Genomic DNA, 24,008 nt, shown 5'->3' on the forward strand with positions numbered 1-24,008 from the left:
TTTCATTTTATAAGTTCAATATTAGATTTGGTTTTTGTCATTTCTGGTTTTATGAATTTTCAACGAATATATTCAGTGAACAAAGTTGATGTGAAAAAGCTTACATCTTTAATTGGTATATGTTACATTTATTTTCTTATTATGAATAATACCTGTTAAAATAGTTTTTTTTTTTTTTATTTAAGGCACAAGTGATATGAATAAGAACCAGTGTTACCGTTCGGGCCGCGTTTTCTCGCGGATGGCCTTGCACGTGACCTCAGTGAAGTATTAAATTCAGAGGAATAAAGGTACATTTAGACCCCTTCCCCCCCGCAGTCTGATGAGATAAATCTATAGAGAAATTTAACAAGCCTATAATTAGGCTTAATAATTAAAACAAAAAGTGCAATTAATATGATAAATCTATAAAGAAATTTAACAAGGTTATAATTATGCTTGATAATTAAAACAAAAAAGTGCAATTAATATAGAAATGAAGAAAAGGATATCAAAATAAATTTTAATCATGTTTTTACATATTTAAATCAAATAAAACATTTTATTTGGCAGAATCATAAGAATACCAACGTTTGTTGCAAGGGTAAGGAAAACTGCCAAAAACCTTACCAATATTCATACTACAAAAAAATGTATTTTATAAATGTAATTTATAATTAACATTACAAAAATTTACATTAAATGATGAACATATGTTAAATTAAAATATGTTTTATATGAAGAAAGTAACTATTTAATATAATCACAAATAAAGAATTAAATAACGAACACATTATAAAACTAAACCTAATAAACAAAAAAATTATCACAAAGAAATAATGAACAAAATATTGCACATGGCTTACATATTATATAGCATTATTTTTAAATAATTTTTTTTAATTTTTTAAAAATAAAATATTTTTTGAAACATTAAACATATGAAACATAGGAATCCTAAACCGTAGTAACCTGAAACTTATTAAACACAAATATGAATAATATGTAATATTATAAAGATTGGCTAGATATGTATATGTAAATTAAAAGAAAATAAAAAATGTAATTTAAATTAAATTAAAATTTAAGTTAAATTAAAATAGAATAAAAAATAAAAATAATATTCAAATTAAATAGTATTAAAAATAAAATACAAAATAAGTTAAAATCAATCATTATTAGATGAACTGCATTGCCGATATAAATTTCAAGATTTGTGTAATTTTAAGTGTCCGGAATCAACTTCGAAATTTATGCAATTTATGGCTTTAGCCTGAAAACTTAAACGCACTATGCAAATTGCGGAAAGAGTCTCATTAGATAGCCGATTTTGTTTCTTTTTTTTAACATCTGTAACTATTGAAAAAATCCGTTTGGCTTCGGCATTTGAATGGGGAAGAGAAAAAACTGCTTCAACTAATAATTTTAAATTTGAAAACATTTGTTTCCCGTTAAAATCTTTAAATTCTAATATTTTTCTCCATATCTTATTTATTGCTAAAGACGCTAATTCTTTTTTCTCTGTATCGTTAAAAACTGATGGGAGAATCATCCATTCATATGCTAATTTTGAAAAATCAATACAATTTCCTATTCGCGCGGCAATATAAGTTAAATCTTTAATTTTAATTCTATCTTCGTCAAAAAGAGCAATATCCGGATTTAAAAAAGTTAACTGTTTAAAAAATTATCTTTATATGGCAAACGTTTTAACATTTTCCAAACTGCTGTTTTATAAAATTTTAAACAATTATATCTAATTTCTTGAGCGCATTCTAAAGTTAATGTTGCCAAAATATTTTCGCACTCAGGCCCCACACGTATATCATTTAAATGACAGATGTTATTGTCATCATCTATGTTTAAATGGTAAAACTTCGGAAGAGCTACAGCAGCTAAAAATTAAATGAACTCACATTTTTCTTATGTATTTTTGACTCCTGAAAACGAATTTCGTATTTTAATTTGGCGGTCGGCCATATTTCATCTTGAAAATACAAAAAGAAAGGTTTTTTTTATTCTTTTGCATATATCTCGAAAAATATTGATTTCCTAGAAAAAAGTGTCAAATAAAAAATGAAGCTCTTGAAATTGTCTACAATAAAACTTCTATGCATAATTTTCGTAATACCAATGGTATACGCGTAATCATACTTTCAAGTATGTGTGAGTGCATGTGTAATTATTACACGTGCATGGACCCTGCGACTCGTCATTTTCGCAGTATTTTGTGACTCCAAACCAACACGTGTGTGTGTGTATGTGTGTGTGAAATCATATTGCTTAATCGTCGATTGAAGTATCAATATTGATTAAACTTTCATCGACAAAATTATCAGCAATCATGTGTTCCTAAAATTCTTTCATTAATTGCAAGAATGCGTGAATACGTTCACGACATGAATATGCACGTTTAAAAAGGTATTCCGCAAGATAGGAAATCAAGTGTGGTTCTTTCGTGCCATATTTCGAAATATTGCTACGCACTTCTCGCCAGGTACGTTCGATAGCTTGCGTGTGTGCACCTGTATCTGGATCTACAAAATTAATGGAATGATTTACAGACAAATGCTTATAATTTTGTGACGATAAACAATTATATGCTTTCCATTTGTCTGACATAATTGTCGTACCAAGGAGGATCCATTCTTTAATACAGCTTAATAGTGTATCGGCAGTGCGGTCTTCAACAGGCACAAGAAAAATTTTTTTTGTGCCTCGTTCATAGCCTCCGAAAACCCATTTTCCAGTAATTAGACGTCCACAGTTATATTTACGTTTCCCAAATTTTGCTTCGTCTATTTCGACGATTACACCGGGCCCACCTAATTTTTGAGAATTATGTTCTGTCCAATACACGCACAATTCTCTACAGTAACTACTCCAGTTAACAATCGTTTCTGCTGACAGACCAAGATCTTCGCAGATATAATTGTATCTTGGAACAGGAATCCATAAAAAATGTGCAATAAATTTTAAAGCTGTTGAAATTGGTAAACGCACAAAGTGGAACCATGTATTCGATTTTACTGATTGAAAGAAACCACACGTTACTGATTTCCTTTTCTTTTTAATAACCATTACAGTGCTTTAAGGCTTCGCCCCTCCCCCCTTTTAAGCGAAGAAATAACCTAACCTATCCCGTGTCACAGTTTTAATTCAAAAATTGTTTTGCGTGGAAGTTGAAAACCCATGTGGACAGTATAATAAGAGATCTTGTTTTGTTCTGTAAGGAGAGGCAGTGTAAATTTTATAATAAATTGCAATATTCTATAACAAATGTACTGTCTACATGGAGGGGCGAAGCCCCTCCCCCCTTTTAAGCATTTACTTTTAGGTGCGATAATTTAATAAATATGTGGACAAAAATCTCATTTTAAAACATTTTCCCATTATAACGACTGAAGTATTGGAGTTAGATAAAATATGTATATGACCTTTTTTGTAGAGTTTTTTGTAAGCTTTATTTTTTATTTGACACGTTTTTTCGTAAAATGAATATTTTCTGAAATAATTAAGAAAAACTGTGTTTTCTTTCTCTAAAGATATCTCGAAAGCTGTACGCGAGCGCCAATTATTTTATAAGGAAAAGTTGTTCAGTATCCTTGACTTTATAATATATATCAAGATCAACTTGATTGCAGCTGCTGTAGCTCTTCCGAAGTTTTACCTTTTCAAATAATTTATGTACCAAAATATCGCGTGATTGAAAGAAAGCATTAAAACTGTTAAAGAAATTTAATGAATATTTCAAAAATAATAAATATGATTTTATTGTGTTATCATTTAATTGTGTTATCATTTAATTGTGTTAAAATAAGTTCTGCAGATGATAATTTATTTTCAGTTACTGCTAAAATAGAGAAATTTTTTAAAACATCACAATTATTTAGAATTCTAATTACACACTTGTCTAAAACCAGCCATCTTGTATTCGATAATTTAAGAATTTTATTTTGTTCTACAGAAAAAAATTCTTAAAATTCTTTCAAAATTGCACATCTCTTTGCACTGCCCGAAATGTAAGTGGCAATACTTTTAATTAAATTTTCACAAGATGCCGGTAACTTTTCACAAGCTTTACTAGCTACAATCGCGGATAAATGACAAATGCAATTTAATAATACTACACCCGGAACCCGTGCTTGTAAACGCGAATAAAAAGAATTTATACGTCCAATTATTACAGACGCGTTATCACTTGCCATTCCGACTATATTTTCAAACGGTATTTTTTTTTCTAAAAGTTTTTCAAATTTTTGAAAAATTTTATTTGCCGAAGAATCTATAGCATTTAAAGGTATTAAATTTAACAATTGTGTTTTTACTTTATTTAAAAAAATTGGACAAGAACGCACATGAGTTTTGTATCCGCGATGTCAATGCTTTTAACTATTAAAATCGAAAATCGACGCGACCGTAAAATTTCTACAAGTTTTTCGGTTTCTCGTTCCGCGATAACATCTTTAACGATATTGCAACACTTATTCGAGCCAGTGAAAGATCTTGTGCAATGTCAGAATCTATAAAAATTTTTTTTTAACAAAGGAGTTAAATGATCTGTAGTGTAAAACGCAACATTATGTTCCGCAAAAAAGGCTGCTAACTTTATTTCCACCCATTTAACTTGTTCGGTGTGAGAAATCTTATGAGGAACAAGGCTTTGATTTTTATCTGTTAATTTACTTATATGTTTGGCCGTCTGCGCATGACGTTTTAAATCTGTTTTGCAGCATCTAATAACAATATTGCACAAAGTACATAATGCTTTATTATTGTCTGTAAGATGTGGAGCTAACCATCCTTTAAAAATATCCTCATCTAGCCAAGATTGTTTAAAAATTCTTTCTTTTTTAATGGCTCCTTTACCAATTTCAGGATTCATGTTTGTAACACTGATAAAAACTTGTAGTAGTGTATTTCATTATTATTCAAAATATTCATATTTAAAATGGATACATCTTGTTTGTTCTAATAATATTCAATGTTTTGGTATCAAGATTATAATTATGACGATTTATCATACCTTTGTAAACCATAACGTACTGTGAAAATGGAAATTATTTCCAATTTTTATTTATTACGAGTTTTATTTTTTATAATATTTAATTGGCTAAATCTTTTTAATTTTGGCATTCGAAAATGGTAAATATTAAACTGTTAGAACTAGATTAGCAAAATTCTTAAAAGGATTTCTCCAATAGCATTTTTGAAATTTAAAACTTTATGCCAAAACTTTATCGTGTTGTCATTAACATTCTACCATTTAATATAAATGTACCTTTTCGTGTTTCAATACAAGTAATTTGAAAATGGTCTATAATAAACTCTTAAAAAAGAGAATTTAATGAAGGTTTTTGATGTTTTATTATATTGAAAAATAAGATCTTTTCTAAAGTCCTCATATTATTAGGTACTCTGTTTTAATTGTAAATATAATTTATAGAGAAAATTTTTATATCGCTCTATAAACATTTTTTTCAGTTTGTTGTGAAATTAATATGATATAATTTTAACTGGCTCAGTTTGTTTTCACATTGATAGCCTAATGTGGGTTGCTATCCAAATCATTTGATATATCATTTTAGCAGTCAATAAAATAATTATTTCTAAACAGATGAAAGAAAATAAGCATACAAAAAAGTAAGTTGAAAAGTAGATTATTTGATTGTATACTTACTTTTCAAACCATTCCATTTGTACTATATTTGAGTGATTATCGTTGAACTTCTGGTAAACGTCAATTATATTGTACTTGATATCATTATCGATCCCTAAACTTTTAAGCCAATCATTATATATTGTGAATGTCTTATTCAGTTCTTTGTCAACAGAATTAAGATTTATTAATAGGGACAATGTACAGATAAATATCTTTGTTCGAACAGTTGAATTTTTCTTCAAGGACTTTCAATAATGTCATCATGTTATCTTACATATCATTATTTAGCGGATCGATTTTACATATGAATAAATAACATTCGTCAACGACGGATTAACAAGTATGTTACTGAAGAAATAGGAGAAACGAATAAAGTTTTGGCAACTTCAGATCAATTCAGAAAACAAATCCTTTTTTTTCTTCTCTATAACACAACAAATAAATATAATTGCAATAAAGAATATCGACTGATGCTCTTCTCAGTTTTTAAACTCTGTAATTCCTCTTTTACGGAATTATACAGTTCAAGTTCATTGTTTTTTTCTTGCATTTCTAAAATGTACATTTTTTGTTGGTTGATTTGTATTAAAGATTGTTCTCTTTTAATTAAATTCAAAATTTTATCTTTTGATTCTGCACATTGTGTTTTTAGATATTGCAGATTACATAATTGTGTTTCTAGTATCAAGATTGATTCTAATTTTATTTTCAATTGTTTTTTTAAGAAGTTTTAATCTGTTAAACAAAATAAACCAAAATATTACTTAACATAATAGAACCGCGCTTTTAGAATAAAATAATTCAATTTTCTTTTGCTTTACTGTTTCCCTTTGCATCTAATTCCGTGGTTAACGTAGTTATTTTTTTAGATAGTTCCGTGACACGACTTTGTAATTCAGTTTCCATAATTTTTCGTATAGAAAACTTACGTTCCTTTTGCAACTTCTAAAAGTTCAGATTGAACTTTTATTATTTCTGATTAATGTCTTTCATTGATATTAACTACATGTTGATGTAACTCAGCCTGCAAATAAAAAGTAATTCTAAAATTTGTATTAATAATACTAGTGAATAAAATTTCTATTTAAAAATATAGCAAACCTTAATATTTCCATTTTTTATAGGTTTTTTTTTGTTTTTGTTCATCTGTTACGTCCGCGGATTCGCGAGGTTGCGATCCGGGACGTAAATCTTTTTGGTTCTTCGGTGTTAAGGCAGCTGTCACCAGTCGCGGCTCCAAATCGTGTGACAACACGCCCGGATACGCGACAAATTCCTTATATGGGAAATAGGAGGTATTGTAGGGGGATATATTATTAGGTGATTAATGAGCAGTAAATTTAGAAAATGTAATAGCGTTTTATTAAAGCAACAGGAGTTGTAACATGCGTGATTGAGCTTGGGGTGGGGTTAAATAACAGTGACCAGCGCGTGCTTGTTAGATTGAATATGTATATATATTGTGGGGTAGCTTATGGTATCAGAAGGTTTCACAAATAAATGAACGTTATATGTTTACGTGTTCTTTAATAAGATAGCTCTTTGTTGCAGATGTATTTTGTGTAAGTGTGATCTTTCTCTTTGGTAGTGGCTTAGGCGGCGCCCGGAGGCGCCTAAAAAAGTCGGTCAGTTGTCGAATAAATTGCGTATTAACTTGTCCTTCTTTTTCTTCTTTTTTTCCCGCCTTTCTGTGGGGAGAGATCGCCCTGGCGTGATAGGACGCGGAGAACGCGGTGATGGAGCGACCGGGACGACGACGACGCTTATGGGCGTCGGTGGAGTGCTCGTGGCAGGCGTAGGGGACGTCTGGATACCGCTGGACGTAGTCGAAGCGGGTGGCGACGTTTGTCTCCCTTGACTCCTCGTTACGGTGCACCGGCGTCGAGGATCGTCGTGACGTGGTAGCTCTATTCCCACTAGCTTCCAGGGAAGGAACGCTACTCCTTGGTCGGGTATGGGAATACCCTGACAACCGTCGGGACAGATGCAGCCCGGACAGTCCGGATGCGGGTAAGGACCGGGAAGGTCCCGTCGAAGACGTCGACGAGGCAGTTTGGCGTGCCACGAAGCTCTTCGACGAAAAAACTGAGGGCCCTGGAGAGAGCGCACCTCGTGTTACACCCGTAAAGGAGCGCGCCTCGGGTTATACCAAGAGAGAGGGCCCGTAAAGGAGCGCACCTCAAGTGACGATTCTCGAGATCGAAGGGCCCAAAGGGAGCTCAGCCTCGATCGGAGGATGCGTGCTTGACGGGTTGCGGTCGCGTATTATATGCGCTCGGTGGATGCATTTGACTCCCGAGAAAGCGGCGGCGCCTGAACTAGCGCCGGCGCCTGAACTAGCGCCGGCGCCTCACGCCCGCGCTGGCGCCCACGCCCGCGCTGGCGCCCACGCCCGCGCTGGCGCCCACGCCCGCGCTGGCGCCCACGCCCGCGCTGGCGCCCACGCCCGCGCTGGCGCCCACGCCCGCGCTGGCGCCCACGCCCGCGCTGGCGCCCACGCCCGCGCTGGCGCCCACGCCCGCGCTGGCGCCCACGCCCGCGCTGGCGCCCACGCCCGCGCTGGCGCCCACGCCCGCGCTGGCGCCCACGCCCGCGCTGGCGCCCACGCCCGCGCTGGCGCCCACGCCCGCGCTGGCGCCCACGCCCGCGCTGGCGCCCACGCCCGCGCTGGCGCCCACGCCCGCGCTGGCCCCCACGCCCGCGCTGGCGCCCACGCCCGCGCTGGCGCCCACGCCCGCGCTGGCGCCCACGCCCGCGCTGGCGCCCACGCCCGCGCTGGCGCTGGCGCCCGCGCTGACGCCCACGCCCGCGCTGGCGCCCACGCCCGCGCTGGCGCCCACGCCCGCGCTGGCGCCCACGCCCGCGCTGGCGCCCACGCCCGCGCTGGCGCCCACGCCCGCGCTGGCGCCCACGCCCGCGCTGGCGCCCACGCCCGCGCTGGCGCCCACGCCCCGCTGGCGCCCGCAGCTTGCCTGCGCGCTCGCGCGCGCGCGTATGTTGGTGGCGGATTTTGGTTCGCCACATATATTTTCGTGATTACAGAAGTTGAACTGTGGTTACATATGTAAACTGCGGGTAAAGCGGATGTTCCTGTGCCGATCCCTAGTTATAATTAGGTTCATTTTTATGTCCCTCACGATGGTCGGTAATCTTCGCGATACCGGGATTTCTGCGGGAGACCTGGTCGGCTTCCTGGCGGCGACGGACAAAGGCAAGGGCCTGGTCACAATATCCGCGCTGGAACAAAATCCGCAGTTTTCCGGGCAGGCCGGCCGGCGTCCCTCGAGGCTCGAGACCGCATTAGCTACCGCAGGGTCTGGTCGCGAGGTCTCCGGCTCGTTGGGCTTAACGGTAGAGGCGTTAACTGATGGCTCCTCCGGAGGTTCACTTCCGCTCAAGTCTGGCCTTGATTGGTAGTTGGTATTCAAGGCCTCCTCTACCTCCACCGGTGAGTGTAGGGGGCTTAGGCGCGGTGGTGGAAACGCTGAAGGGTCAAACTCTCCGAATGCGTGGAGGTTCCGCATCATTTTCCGAAAAAAAACGTTTTCTACCGCCTGCGTACGCGCAGTGCGGCTTGCGTTTGCCCATATGTGCTTCAAGAGAGACATGGTAAAGTTAATATGAGAAAAGGATTGCCACGTGAATGTATAAAGGAGCCGATGACACACCGGTCTTCTGAAGAGACGATTTTAACGCGAGAGAGAGAGAAGTGTGAGTGATCTACGAATTTTAGTGAGACGAATTATTAATGGAGTATATGTTATGAGAGACGAATCCGCTGGGTCGGAGTGGACGCCCGTTAGAACGCCCCCTTGGAGGTGGATAATATTCGGGAAAAGAGGAAACGGTGAATGCGTCGAGGAGTCGCGCTAGCGAGTCTTCCTCGACGGGATAGGAAAGGAAGAAGGACGGTGTCGAAGAGTTGCTTTAGCGAGTCTTCTTCGACGCCGTAGGTGAGGGAGAGAGAGGAGACGTCGGAGAGTCGCTTTCGCGAGTCTTCTCTGACGCTCGGATGAAAGGGAGGGAGGCAGAGAAACGAGTGAGGCCACACTCTAGCTAATACTAGGTGTGGTTCAACCCTCAGGATCTCTGACGGGAAGGAGAGAGAGGGAAAGAGGCGATTCGACCGGGGCCACCTCGAAGACCGACGTCTTTGTCAGGAGTAAGACCCACCCGTTGCTGCAATCGTACCTGGAGGTCTGCACGTTGGCAGTCGCCGATGGCAGCGATTCTCGCTCGACCAACAAGACTGATCTGAATTTCGAGCTCCGATTTCGCTCCTTATATAGGCAAGGATATGGGCAAGAGGTGTCGCGGGACGATTCCTCAGGTTCGCGGAAAATTCGGTGCGATAGTTGTTCGTAACGTGTGGCCCTTAGAAGCCCGCCCCGCTCCGCGACCACGCGGCTTGCGCCTATGGTTCGCGCAAGCGCTTGTAGACTTCTCCGGGAATCGCGACTTGCGGGAGCACCGCATACCAAGCCTCGACGCAAAATTCAGTGCTCAGAAAATTAATAGAATTTAATAGAAATTATATTATAATTGAGAGTGTACGAGGCGATAGCGCCAAGCACACGCAGTAGTTTTACGTATAAAAAGTTAAGGTTTTATTATCATTCGTAAGAGATTAATTGATTCAAAATCGTTCGGCGTTTTTATTGGCCGCGATTTTAGAGTTGTTTCGATCAGAGTTGCATGGCGCAGCAGTAGGAAGCGTCAAATGAGTGGATCACGTTTCGATATTATAAATTTGCCGTGCCTAGTATTTTATATTAAAGTGGAAAGATGAATAGAATTCCAAAGCGCGAAGCTTGGCGGTATTAGAGGGGGTCGCGAGCCGAGGGGTTGGCGGGCACGATGTTTGTCTCGCGCCGATGGACGCTCGCGGGTGTTGCGCGTCGAGGGGGCGGCACCGCGATGTAGCCAAGCCGTATGAGATTTGAAATTGAGCGATATCGATTTATGATACTGATGTAGGATTTATTTAATTGATTGGAGGATGTTTCCGGATTCTAATTAGGCTATTATTAGCACGGATGACGCGGAAAAATAAAAATTTTCTCGCCAGACGTAACACATCATTTAGTTTTTTTATTTGAATTTTAAATTTATTAATTTTTTCTTTTATTTTGATATTCTCTGTATTTAAACGTTTGATTTTAAGATCCGCAAGTTGATGTTTACATTGTGTACTTTGATTTTTCGTAGAGGGTTGCTGGAGCGGTTGAGGCTGCAGAATAAAGTAATAAATTATAATATTTTATGTAATTTAATAATTTAATTAAAAATGTAAATTGGGATAACTGTGTTACGTAACTATAATTTTTCCACGTTGCAGGACAGCGCATTTAATTAAAGAGATGACGTAGTGTTCCGATTCGAAGGAGCAACGCGCCTGCTCCAGCACATTCGTTTCCGGAGCAAGATAGAAACATAACAGAAAGATTAAAAAAAACGCAGTTCATGCTGTGAGCAATTTGACACAAGCTCTTGTTGACCATCTAAATGTTAGGTTAATAAAACATTTGTTCATAATTTACTATAATTTGTACGTATATTAATATAAAACTGTCGTTAACATTGTTTTTACAATGTAGCTACTTGAACTAGAAGAAACTAGATGAAGAAAATTGAGCGCAAAGTATAGAAAGAGACATGAGAACGATAACTATATATATATATATATATATATATATATATATACAGGGTGATTCAGGTCGCTCGGAAGATTTTGCACTTACGTATTCCTCATGAAAAATTGAGTCGAAAATGTTAATAGCAAAATGTTGAGGGGTCAATAGTTCTTAAACGGTGAGCGTTTAAAAGTATCCAACCACAAGGCGTGATGTTGGCGCCGTTAAGGGCGGCACAACCAAGCGGCCGGCCGGGCGCTTTGGCGGGTACCGGCACGGTGTCAAACTTCAAGTATTGTAAAAGTTCCATGAAATCTCTATTAACATCTTACGTTTAGTTTAATTGACAAGAAGTAATGTCAATTGCAAACTCGTTAAAACATCAATTATCTGAATAAGAAAATGTGTGTTTTTAAAATACATTTTTTGTGTAAACAAATAAATTGATAAATAAAATCAATATTAATTATGTTATCTGATGAAATAATATTAAAAGCTTTCCAAACATTTCCAAAACTTGTTTGTCAAAAGTTTTATCAAAAACAATATTGGAAAAAATTTACATTTGAAATAATACACTCGACAGCAAAATTAAAGGCTCATCTATTCCGACTCCGAAAAATAGGCGTAATTCAAGAGAGTGTAACTTTGTTAAAAATGATCGTAAAAAATGTTAAAAAAAGCATTTTGAAGCTTGAAATCTCTAATTTTGAGATTGATAAGTCATTAAACGATTTACAGATTGTTTACGAAGTTACGCGGATTCAAATGGGGATAAATCAAATCTCTAAATGTTTTACAAATTTTGCAAAGCACCACGACATGAAATAAAAATTGCACGCAAATGTGATTTACAGCATTCGAAAGCGTAAATCTGAATCTTTAATTTGCTTACTTGTTGAGCGTTGTACGATTGTTTTCCCTTAGTTATGCAACACTGAAGCAAAAATGGCCTTTTTTTGCATCAATAATTAAATAATTCAGTGAATAAAAATCGTACAACACTCAATAAGTGCGCAAATTAAAGGTAAAGATTCACGCTTTTGAATGTTGTAAACCGCATTTTTGCAAAATTCGTAAAAAAAAATACAACAAATGTCAAAATCTTGTGCAAATTTTGCCAAGTTGCACAGCGTGAAATAAAAGTCGCAAACAAATGCAGTTTACAGCATTCGAAAGCGTGAATTTTTACCTTTAATTTGCGTATTTGTTGACTGTTGTACAATTTTTTTTCACTAAGTTATTCAGCACTGAAGCAAAAGAATGCACTGTTGGTTCAGTGTTGAATAATTCGGTGAACAAAAATTGTATAACGTTTAACAAATACCCAAATTAAAGGTAAAAATTCATGCTTTCGAATGTCATACGAGGTGTGTTCAAAAAGTATCGCGAATTTTGTGTTTTTTCAAAAATTATTTATTTATTCATGAATATCTATTTTGTCCCCTTCAAAGTAATCCCCATGAGATATTATACACTTGTGCCAACGGTTTTTCCAATCTTCGAAGCACTTCAAAAAGTCATTTTTTTTTATCTTGTTCAGCTCCTCCTTCGATGCCGTCTTTATCTCGTCAAGCGTAGCGTAACGTCGTCCTTTCATGGGCCTCTTCAGTTTAGGGAACAAGAAAAAGTCACAGGGGGCCAGATCTGGGGAATACGGTGGCTGCGGCATCATTAGTGTGTTGTTTTTGGCCAAAAAGTCGCGCACAAGCAACGATGTGTGAGCAGGGGCGTTATCGTGGTGCAAAAGCCAATTTTTGTTCTTCTACAAATCCGGGCGTTTCTGGCGGATTGCTTCGCGCAAATTGCGCATAACTTGCAGGTAATATTCCTTATTGACCGTTCTACCCTGTGGCAAGAACTCATGATGCACCACGCCCCTGCAATCGAAGAAAACTGTCAGCAAAACTTTCACATTCGACCGAACTTGGCGCGCTTTTTTCGGTCTTGGTTCGTGCGGCAGCTTCCATTGAGATGATTGAGATTTGGTTTCCACGTCATAACCATAAACCCACGATTCGTCACCAGTTATGACCCTCTGGAGCAAATTTGGGTCGTCGCGGACAGAGTCCAACATCTCATTAGCAATGTTCATGCGATGCTGTTTTTGGTCGCAATTGAGCAATTTTGGTACGAATTTCGCGGCGACCGTCTCATGCCCAAATCATTGATAAAAATCGAATGGCACGAGCCAATCGATATGTTTAGGTCCTCAGCAACTTCTCTAACGGTGATTCGACGATTGGCCAATACCATTTTCTCCACTTCATTAATTTTTTCGTCTGTTGTTGAAGTGCTCGGGCGTCCGGCACGCTCTTCGTCGTTCACATCTTCTCGGCCTTCTGAGAACATTTTGTACCACCGATAAACGTTGCTTCGGTCCAAGGTAGCTTCTCCGTATGCCACAGTCAACATTCGGAATGCATCCGCGCACTTAATTTCGTTTTTCACACAAAATTTGATACAGATTCTTTGATCCATTTTTTTGAATAGGTAAAAATCGAAGACGATACAAAACACGTGCAAGCAAAGCAGCTGTCAACAATTAAGTGAACATTCAAAATGGCCGAGCTTGTCGGCATAAGTGAGAGACATGAGTACCAACATAACGCCACAAAAAGATCGAAATTCGAATATACGTAACCCGCGAAAATTCAAAATTCGCGATACTTTTTGAACACACCTCGTAAACCACATTTGCATGTACTTTTTATTTTACGCCGTGGAGCTTTGCAAATTTTGTAAAAGGTTTAGAGATTTGACGCATCTCCATTTGAATATGCATAACAAACACACACATACTTATATTTATATTTTTATCTTACTTTCTGTTGGCCTACTTGTTTTAAATTGGCAGTCTCCTACCGTAAGTCGTATAAGTAACATCTAAGAATCGATCCAAAGACGAATATTCACATTTGGCTTTATTAACACATTATTGTAAGTTTTTTAACTCATAGTTTCAAAAATTAACATAGTATAAAAAAAGTTTTGAAGTCTCATTCTTTTTGTTTCTGATTCTCATAGTTCTTCTACCATCTGTGACGGGAAATCATTTTATTGACCACTCAAAAATAAAGAAAAAATTTTAGACATATCGGAGTTCTATACATTCTCGCCTGAAAACGAAGAACAGTTGAATATAAAAAGAATCCATTGGACAAAATTATTTTAATCAAGACCACAGTCACAGTATTTAATTTAATTTATTTTTCAATTTTACATTATTTTTAACGAAAGCACATGGAAACAATATATTAATTAATGAAATAAATAAACGAAATAGTCATTTACAAAGATGATATCGAAGAAACTAAATCGATAAAAATAATTGCGGGAACTAGCCACAATAATATTTTATATTTTTTTTCTTAAAAGCTAGTACATTTTAATAAATTAACTGTAATAATATCTTGTATAACAATTTCTCGTGTTGATAACACGGTTATCGTCGCGAATCAAAAATTCTATATGAGCCTTTGATCCAAATTTTTTAGATGAACACGCAATTAAATGAAGTTAAATAAATAAACAAATAAATAAATAGAAAAAAAATAAATAATGAATAAATAATTAAAATAAATAATTAAATGAATAATAATGTTTCAAGTTTTATAATAAGTGTTCGAAATGGCCATCATCCATTTCAATACACAATTCAGCACGTCTAATAAAGCTCTGTTTTAATCGTTCATTTCAGGTGTGATATTCGCAAACGCTTCAATAATACGGTAATTTAGTTCCTTGACAGTATTTATAGGCACGCGATACACGTACTCTTTTATAGTTCCCCATAAAAAAAATCAAGGGGTGTCAAATCAGGTGACCTCGCTGGCCATGCTCGAGGACCTCCACGGCCAATCCACATATTAGGATATTTCCTATTTAAAGTTTCCCGCGTGCGCCTTGCATTATGTGAAGGTGCTCCGTCGTGTTGGAACCACATAGCACGTCGCTCCTCTAATGATATATCCTCAAGTAGTTCGGACAAATGTTCAGAGAGAAAATTACTATAAATTTCGCCATTAACTCTTGCAGGAAGTTCGAATGGTCCAATCTGCACATACATGCTTTATGGTTATTCTTCTATTTTTGTAACATACTAGTCATTAATTATTCCACAATTATTCTTTAAAGTACTTAACGTTATAGACAATATGTAAAAATGTAAATGTGATTATAAAATGACAACTTTTAAAAATTGGTAAAATGAAATAGTGATAAATAATTTTGGAAATAAAGTATAAATTCTAATCTTTAAAAGCAAATAAACGTGCATTGCTATATTATTTTAAATGCCACATTATTTTAGAATATTCGAAATCCATTTTATTGCATTCATTGCTTTATTTCTAACATAACAAAGTAAAAGGTAAAGTATTTATTATTATAACATTTAATATTATAACATACATATTAAGAATACTTACCATATTAAGAATACTTACAGAATTTTTGTATATGCCAGCCCTCAAATTAATACTGAATTTGTGTTGATAGTTGCCAATGTTATACACATGCGGATTTTCATCTGCATAAAAATGAAAGTTATGTGTATTGAAAATGCCATCTCTCGTAAACATCGACTCGTCAGTAAACATGATATTTTCCACAAAATGAGGATCTTCTCTATGACATTGCAGAATCCACATACAAAAATTTATTCTTTTATTATAATCCAAAGGCATTAAATTTTGTACACGTGAAAAGTGGTACGCATGCATCTCATTATTTTTTAAGATTCTCTGCGTTGTCGAAAATGACAAATTAAGCATTTTTGAAACATTCCGAATGCTCCTCATTGGATCTTCTTCAATTGCCTGAAGCACAGCTTCTTCATTTGCTACATTTCTAGCACGACGCTCAGGGCCATTTATTGCCTGTAATGGTTTTAGTGATCCGATATTTCTTGCCCGATTTATTAATCGCAAAATTACATTTGTACTAGGATGTCTGCGATTCGGAAAACGTTCAGCGTATAACCTTGCAGTAGCTTCTGCGCTTCTTCCACACTCGCCGTACAATATTATCATCTCACAATATTCTTGAGCTGAATACTCCATTACAATTTTTTTGAAAATAAAATTGACTCTTTGAAGACAGAAAAACGTGGATATTTGATTTTCTTTTAATTTTTATTTTTTTAACATTTCTTTGTCATGACAATTTGTTATTATACATATGTACACAGAGAAACAAATGTGCATCATTCGATATGATTCGTTGAAATTTGCCGAAGAGTAGCAGTAGATTTTTATGGAAATGGCGCTCATTTTCTTCTCTCTGCTTCTTGTAGACGCTACTGCAAGATTATTCATCCAATGTTTTCCAATTTTCAGACATTCTAATGAAAATGTAATTCTGCAATTATTAATCGGATAAGAAGTATTGGATCACTAATCATAAGGAAGATAGACCCTAGTCTTGTACTAGAAAAGTGTTAACTGAAGAAGCTATACTAAAATTATTGGCAACTATTACTTTTAATAAAAATAAATGTACTTCATCATTTACTTTGTTATAATTAGTAATTGAAGCATTGGATGCAATAAAATAATTTCGAATTATTTAAAATAATGTAGCAGTGCACATTTACTTGTTTTCAATGACTATAATTTATTTTCAGATCACTTATTTATTCATTATTTTCACTAGAGGTTATTTCCAAAAATATTTGAATATATCACTATTTTATTTTAAATTATAATTTTGTTGCGATGATTTAAAATGTATTGATATTTTGAGATTATTTAAACTTGATTTTTTAAACTCGGAAATTTAAATTATTTATTATTGTGGTAGTCAATTTAACATTTGGTGAAATTGTTGTAGTTAGCGTTATGTTTATTTAGAAAATTAATTTACCTAATTTTAAAAAGTTGCCATTTTATAGTCACGTTTACACTTTTACATGTCGTCTTTAATGTTAGATAATTTAAAAAATAATTATAGAATAATTAATGACTAGTATGTTAAAAAAATAGAAGAATAACAATAAAGTATGTATGTGCACATCGAACCATTCAAACTTCCTACAAAAATTGATGGCGATATTTATAGTGATCTTTTCTCTGAAGATTTGTCCGAATTATTTGAAGATATATCATTGGATATATCATGGAAAAGCAACGTATTAAGTGATTTCCACATGACGAAGCAACACAATGCAAAACGCACACTGTAAATTTTAAACCGAAAGATCTGTGGTTTGACTGTGGAAATTCTCGAGCGTAGTCAACGAAGTCACCAGATTTAATATCATGGTTTCTTATTACGGAAAACAATAAGAATATGTGCATCGCATGCCTGTAAATACTGCCAATGAGTGATCAAATTGATGAAGCGTTTACGACTATCACGATTGAAATGATACAACGATCGAGAGAGAACTTCGTTACATGAAAACGCATTTTACAGTTTAATGTTTCTGCATATTTTTAATATCGACTTTGAAAACATATCTTTTACGGAGCTGTACGGATAAAAATAAAGATGCGGCAAAATTTGTTACGAATTTTGCGAGTTTATTTAACTAAAAATATCACACAAATGCTATTCACAACGTTTGAAAGCGTGTATCTTTACCATTAATTTGCGCACTTGTTGAGCGTTGTACGATTGTATTTGTATTCATCGAATTATTCAACATTGAAAAAACAAACCATTTTTGCTTCAGTGCTGAATAACTTAGTGAAAAAAAATTTTACAACAGTCAACAAATACGCAAATTAAAGGTAAAAATTCACGCTTTCGAATGCTGTAAACTGCATTTGTTTGCGACTTTTATTTCACGCTGTGCAACTTGGCAAAATTTGTACAAGATTTTGACATTTGTTGGATTTTTTTTACGAATTTTGCAAAAATGCGGTTTACAACATTCAAAAGCGTGAATCTTTACCTTTAATTTGCGCACTTGTTGAGTGTTGTACGATTTTTATTCACTGAATTATTTAATTATTGATGCAAAAAAAGGCCATTTTTGCTTCAGTGTTGCATAACTCAGGGAAAACAATCGTACAACGCTCAACAAGTAAGCAAATTAAAGATTCAGATTTACGCTTTCGAATGCTGTAAATCACATTTGCGTGCAATTTTTATTTCATGTCGTGGTGCTTTGCAAAATTTGTAAAACATTTAGAGATTTGATCTATCCCCATTTGAATCCGCGTAACTTCGTAAGCAATCTGTAAATCGTTTAATGACTTATCAATCTCAAAATTAGAGATTTCAAGCTTCAAAATGCTTTTTTTAACATTTTTTACGATCATTTTTAACAAAGTTACACTCTCTTGAATTACGCCTATTTTTCGGAGTCGGAATAGATGAGCCTTTAATTTTGCTGTCGAGTGTATTATTTCAAATGTAAATTTTTTCCAATATTGTTTTTGATAAAACTTTTGACAAACAAGTTTTGGAAATGTTTGGAAAGCTTTTAATATTATTTCATCAGATAACATAATTAATATTGATTTTATTTATCAATTTATTTGTTTACACAAAAAATGTATTTTAAAAACACACATTTTCTTATTCAGATAATTGATGTTTTAACGAGTTTGCAATTGACATTACTTCTTGTCAATTAAACTAAACGTAAGATGTTAATAGAGATTTCATGGAACTTTTACAATACTTGAAGTTTGACACCGTGCCGGTACCCGCCAAAGCGCCCGGCCGGCCGCTTGGTTGTGCCGCCCTTAACGGCGCCAACATCATGCCTTGTGGTTGGATACTTTTAAACGCTCACCGTTTAAGAACTATTGACCCCTCAACATTTTGCTATTAACATTTTCGACTCAATTTTTCATGAGGAATACGTAAGTGCAAAATCTTCCGAGCGACCTGAATCACCTTGTATATATATATATGTATATACCGGGTGTCCCAGACCACCCGTCCCACCCGATTTTTTCGTAAACGCGACATTTTAAAGAAAAATGTTTCAGACAAAAGTTGTAGGGTTTTAAAAGATCTATTTACTGATTTTATCAGTTTGACCTTGGATGGCGTCGCCAAGGTCAGATCAAAATAAAATTAACTTTTTTAAATAGGACACCTCATTTTTGGTTCCAGAATCTAATAGCTGGTGTCAAGACCTTTCCAAAACACTATAAGAAAGTTTATTTTTGTTGAGTACTTTCCGAGTTGTGAGGCTTGAAAGTTACGGTGTACTGTAACCTTCAAGCGTCATAACTCGGAAAGTCCTTAACCAAAATAAACTTATTTATAGTGTTTTGGAAAGCTGTCGAAATCGACTACAAGAAAATGCAATGAAAAATATAAGCAGAGGACACCGACTTCGCCCATGGTATCACGTCGAATAATGCTTTCTCTCTCGACCCAGCGTCGAGCGAGGAGGATGCACTATCGTAAAGCCCCCCACCACTTTCCGCCCGCACCCCGATCGTCGCCGCGCAGCCTAGACACACGTACGAGCGCGGCTCCGCGTGTGTGCGGCAGCCGAGCGCTAGCGTCGAGAGACACCATTTCTGCCGGTGCGTGTACCTATAGTCCTACGCGTAGAGTTTTGAAGATACCTAATTACCGAGATCTCTAACATTCGGTACAGCTCTATGATGCCGTTTATTCTTGATTTATTAATATTAATCTTCATTTAATGTTGATTATTGTAGCAATAAAGTAATTTTCACGAAAAAGCACCCTTACATACCACTCCTAAAAGTCATTGCTTAGAATTCATAATATTACGCAACTCGTCACCAATTCACGTTTTCTAATAAGCAACCCGGTCGTAAGCGTAATTTGTAGTTATGCCTTACCCGAACGAAGAAGCTGCGTTAATGATGTCAGTTTTGGGTAGAGCTGGAAGTTTTCGAGCAGCTGAAATAATGTGGCGAAATGAATATCCCGATCATACACCACATTCGCGCAAAGTTTTCAGTTGCTTACAACGTCGAATAATTGTAAAAGGTATTGTTCAGCCGGATCATAATAAGGGAAGGCAAATTCATCGATCAGTTCGTTCAGTAAGAGCACCTGATGTAATTGCATCTGCCTTTGTAACCCCGAATGATTCTTTAAAGCGACGAGCAAGAGATAGTGGAATAAGTCGAAGCACGATCAGTCGAATTTTTCGTGAAAATTCATTCCATCCATATCGAATGTCACTTCACCAGGCCATGACATTGAACGATCATAGACAAAGACTGATATTCTGTAATTGGATTACTCAACAATTACCTAATTTCCATAGAAGTATTTTATTTTCTGATGAGTGCACCTTTAAAAGTGACGGCGAAATAAACAAACATAATTTTCGTTATTGGGCACAAGAGAATCCACATTGGTATCGAGAAATGGATCATCAACGTATCTGGAAAGTCAATGTTTGGTGCGGAATTGTTGATACGCATATCGTGGGACCATTTTTCTTTCAAGAGAATTTAAACCGTTTTTTATACGCCGATTTACTCGAAAACGAACTTCCACGTTTACTTGAAGATATTCCACTCCAATTACGTCTAAATATGTGGTTTCAACAGGATGGATGTCCCGCCCACACGTCTGTCATTGCTCGTCATCAACTGAACCGCATATTTCGCGGCCGATGGATAGGTAAACATGCTCCACATAATTGGCCACCACGATCACCGGACCTTACAATTTTAGATTATTATTTGTGGGGACGAATAAAAGACCTTGTATACCGCGAACGACCTACGACTGCAGAAGATATGAAAAATAGAATTCGACAAGTCATTCAGTCTCTAGATACTGACGAAATTCGTCGGGCGACGGATGATTTCCAAAGTAGGGTAACAGCCTGTATAAATGCACGTGGTGGACATTTTGAACATCGAGACTGAACAACATGCGTATGCACAAAGGTGACGGCAAGGGGAACCACCTTATGAAAGCACCCCGACAAAGGTGACGGCGAGGGGAACCACCTTAAAAAAGCACCCCGACAAAGGTGACGGCAAGGGGAACCACCTTATGAAAGCACCCCGACAAAGGTGACGGCAAGGGGAACCACCTTATGAAAGCACCCCGACAAAGGTGACGGCGAGGGGAACCACCTTAAAAAAGCATCCCGACAAAGGTGACGGCAAGGGGAACCACGTTATGAAAGCACCCCGACAAAGGTGACGGCAAGGGGAACCACCTTATGAAAGCACCCCGACAAAGGTGACGGCGAGGGGAACCACCTTATGAAAGCACCCCGACAAAGGTGACGGCGAGGGGAACCACCTTAAAAAAGCACCCCGATAAGGTGTAAGTACGATCTTGTTACCTACACGTGGTACACCTTAGGTAACGCTAATACCTACAGGCGGCACCGATTATTTCGTTTTTACATTTTAAAAATGTTACTTTGACTTATACCTTTATGCCCAAGATCGATCTCAAGGTCGAATTCAAGATCATCATCAGGTTGATCCCTCGAAATCATGCAAATTTTGTCTGAGCCATTTTTTTGTACAAGCACATCCCTACGTTTTAAAAGGGTGGGACGGGTGGTCTGAAACAGGTATATTTTTCATTGCATTTTCTTGTAGTCGATTTCGAGAGCTTTCCAAAACACTATAAATAAGTTTATTTTGGTTAAGGACTTTCCGAGTTATGACGCTTGAAGGTAACAGTACACCGTAACTTTCAAGCCTCACAACTCGGAAAGTACTCAACAAAAATAAACTTTCTTATAGTGTTTTGGAAAGGTCTTGACACCAGCTATTAGATTCTGGAACCAAAAATGAGGTGTCCTATTTAAAAAAGTTAATGTTATTTTGATCTGACCTTGGCGACGCCATCCAAGGTCAAACTGATAAAATCAGTAAATAGATCTTTTAAAACCGTACAACTTTTGTCTGAAACGTTTTTCTTTAAAATGTCGCGTTTACGAAAAAATCGGGTGGGACGGGTGGTCTGGGACACCCGGTATATACATTGCGCTCTTACGTTTACCGCGCACTCTCACATCGGCGGTCGAATGGGCTAGGAGGGAGGGAGAGGGAGCAGGGCGCACTTACACCAAAACCAAAGACAAGGTTACTCCCCAAAAAAATATTTTTTATTCGGTTAATCTTCGCTTACGATAGGGGTGGCGGGAGTTCGATAACACACAAACAAAAAAAAAGTTCTTTCCCTGGACCAATAACGGGGGCAGGTCTGTTCAATACACACAACCCCAAAAAGCAACGCTACGGGCAACACCCAAGACGAGAAGGAGCGCAGGTTACAGCTGCCTCGACGTGCGGTCCCCTGAGGCCCCATGGGCTAATGTGGGCCCCGGCGGCGGTCCCCCGGTGGGCCACCCTGGTATCGGGGCGCTTCCAGGCCTGTAGGACCCCTCTTCGGGTCGTACGGTCCCTGACGGAACCAGCCCTCCTGACAATTGGGACACCGGTTAACCGTGGTGTCCCGTCGTCCGCACCGATAACAATAGACAGTGCGTAGCCGCGGGCAGCGCCAGGCAAAATGCTCCAGCGAGCCACAGTTCCAGCAGGCCTCGCGCTCGCCGTCGGTTGAGGCCCGTCGTGCGTTGGCGTCCATCTGGATGGGACTGGGTGTCCGGCGGCAAGTAGCAGAGCCCCCCGGACCTCTTCGGGGCGATCTGAAGCGGACGTCCTCCCTCAGGGTCGCGCCCAGCTCCCCACAACCGCACAGACGGATCTGGAGGCTCACGTTGCGTCGGTACGGGTCGGTGCTCGTACCGACATCTCGCTGGTTGGGCCGTACCTGGAGGTCCACGTCTCTTTGACGGGGTTCCACCTGGACGCCGACATTCCTCCGGCTGGGCTCGACCTGGATGCCGATATCTCTCGGCGGGAGCAGCTGTCGCACCACGATTTAACGCGACGTCGGGCGCCTGCGCCGTTCCTCGACGTAGCGGGCGAGGTCCTCCCAGTACCCCGGGTGGTTCCTGGTAATCCAGGCGAATAGGTGGACCCAACGCCACTCGAAATCCGCGTCCGCCTGCGCGTCCAGCCATTCTCCTAGGCATCCAAAGGCTCATGGTACTGTTTAAGATCCTTGACATGGACCTTGCCAACGATTCCACTTGTTAGATCGGCCAACTCGTAGACTGCTGGTGAGAGAATTCTTCGGATGATGAACAGGCCATGAAACTTTTTGGCTAGTTTTGCTAAGAAGTGCTGTGCGCCTACCGATAGCACGTGGTACCTCTTCAGTACCTGTTCGCCTACGTTAAATGTGACTTCGCGCCTGTGCCGATTATAGTACTTAGATTGCCGCTCTTGCGCGGCTTCCAAGTTTTCAGCGATCCACTCACGTAACGCGCCCATCTTTCCCATATGTTCGCGCCACTCAGCGGGGTTCGCCTCCTCTATCTCGACACCGACATCCTTTTCGCGATGTAAACCGACCGGTAGCGGTTCTCGGCCGTAGTTAAGAAAGGCGGGGGTAGTTTGCAAGGACGTATGGTGGGCGGAATTGTACGCGAATCTAAACTCGTTAATGTGGACGTCCCACTCCCGCTGATCCCGCTCTACAAACGCAGTGATCATGGTCTTAAGACGCGATTTACCCGCTCGACCGGATTCGCCTGTGGGTGATAAGGCGGCACTGTTGTATGATAGATGTCATACTGTTCCGCCTTCGCGCGCAAATCTCGATTTATAAACTCCGTGCCGTTGTCCGTCAACAATACACGCGACTAGCTCCAACGAAACATCACCATCTCTTCAATCGCCTCTCTAATCCTTCGACCGGTAGCCTTTTGAAGTGGACAGCACTCTATCCACTTTGTAAAT

The 24,008-nt window shown here is 38.4% G+C and overlaps 1 protein-coding gene across 1 annotated transcript; it reads right to left on the reverse strand.

Annotated features, from left to right (window-relative positions):
• Positions 1–23,231: 23,231 nt before the first annotated feature.
• Positions 23,232–23,762, reverse strand: LOC105202642. The gene has a single exon (XM_011171225.1). The coding sequence runs from the start codon at positions 23,760–23,762 to the stop codon at positions 23,232–23,234; it is 531 nt and encodes a 176-aa protein (XP_011169527.1).
• Positions 23,763–24,008: the final 246 nt, after the last annotated feature.

This window comes from Solenopsis invicta, chromosome 3 (assembly GCF_016802725.1).
Source record: "Solenopsis invicta isolate M01_SB chromosome 3, UNIL_Sinv_3.0, whole genome shotgun sequence".
Lineage (NCBI taxonomy): Eukaryota > Metazoa > Arthropoda > Insecta > Hymenoptera > Formicidae > Solenopsis > Solenopsis invicta.

Excerpts from the sequence above, each read along its gene's own strand:
- LOC105202642 (XM_011171225.1), bottom strand. The coding sequence starts at position 23,762 with ATGATCACTGCGTTTGTAGAGCGGGATCAGCGGGAGTGGGACGTCCAC.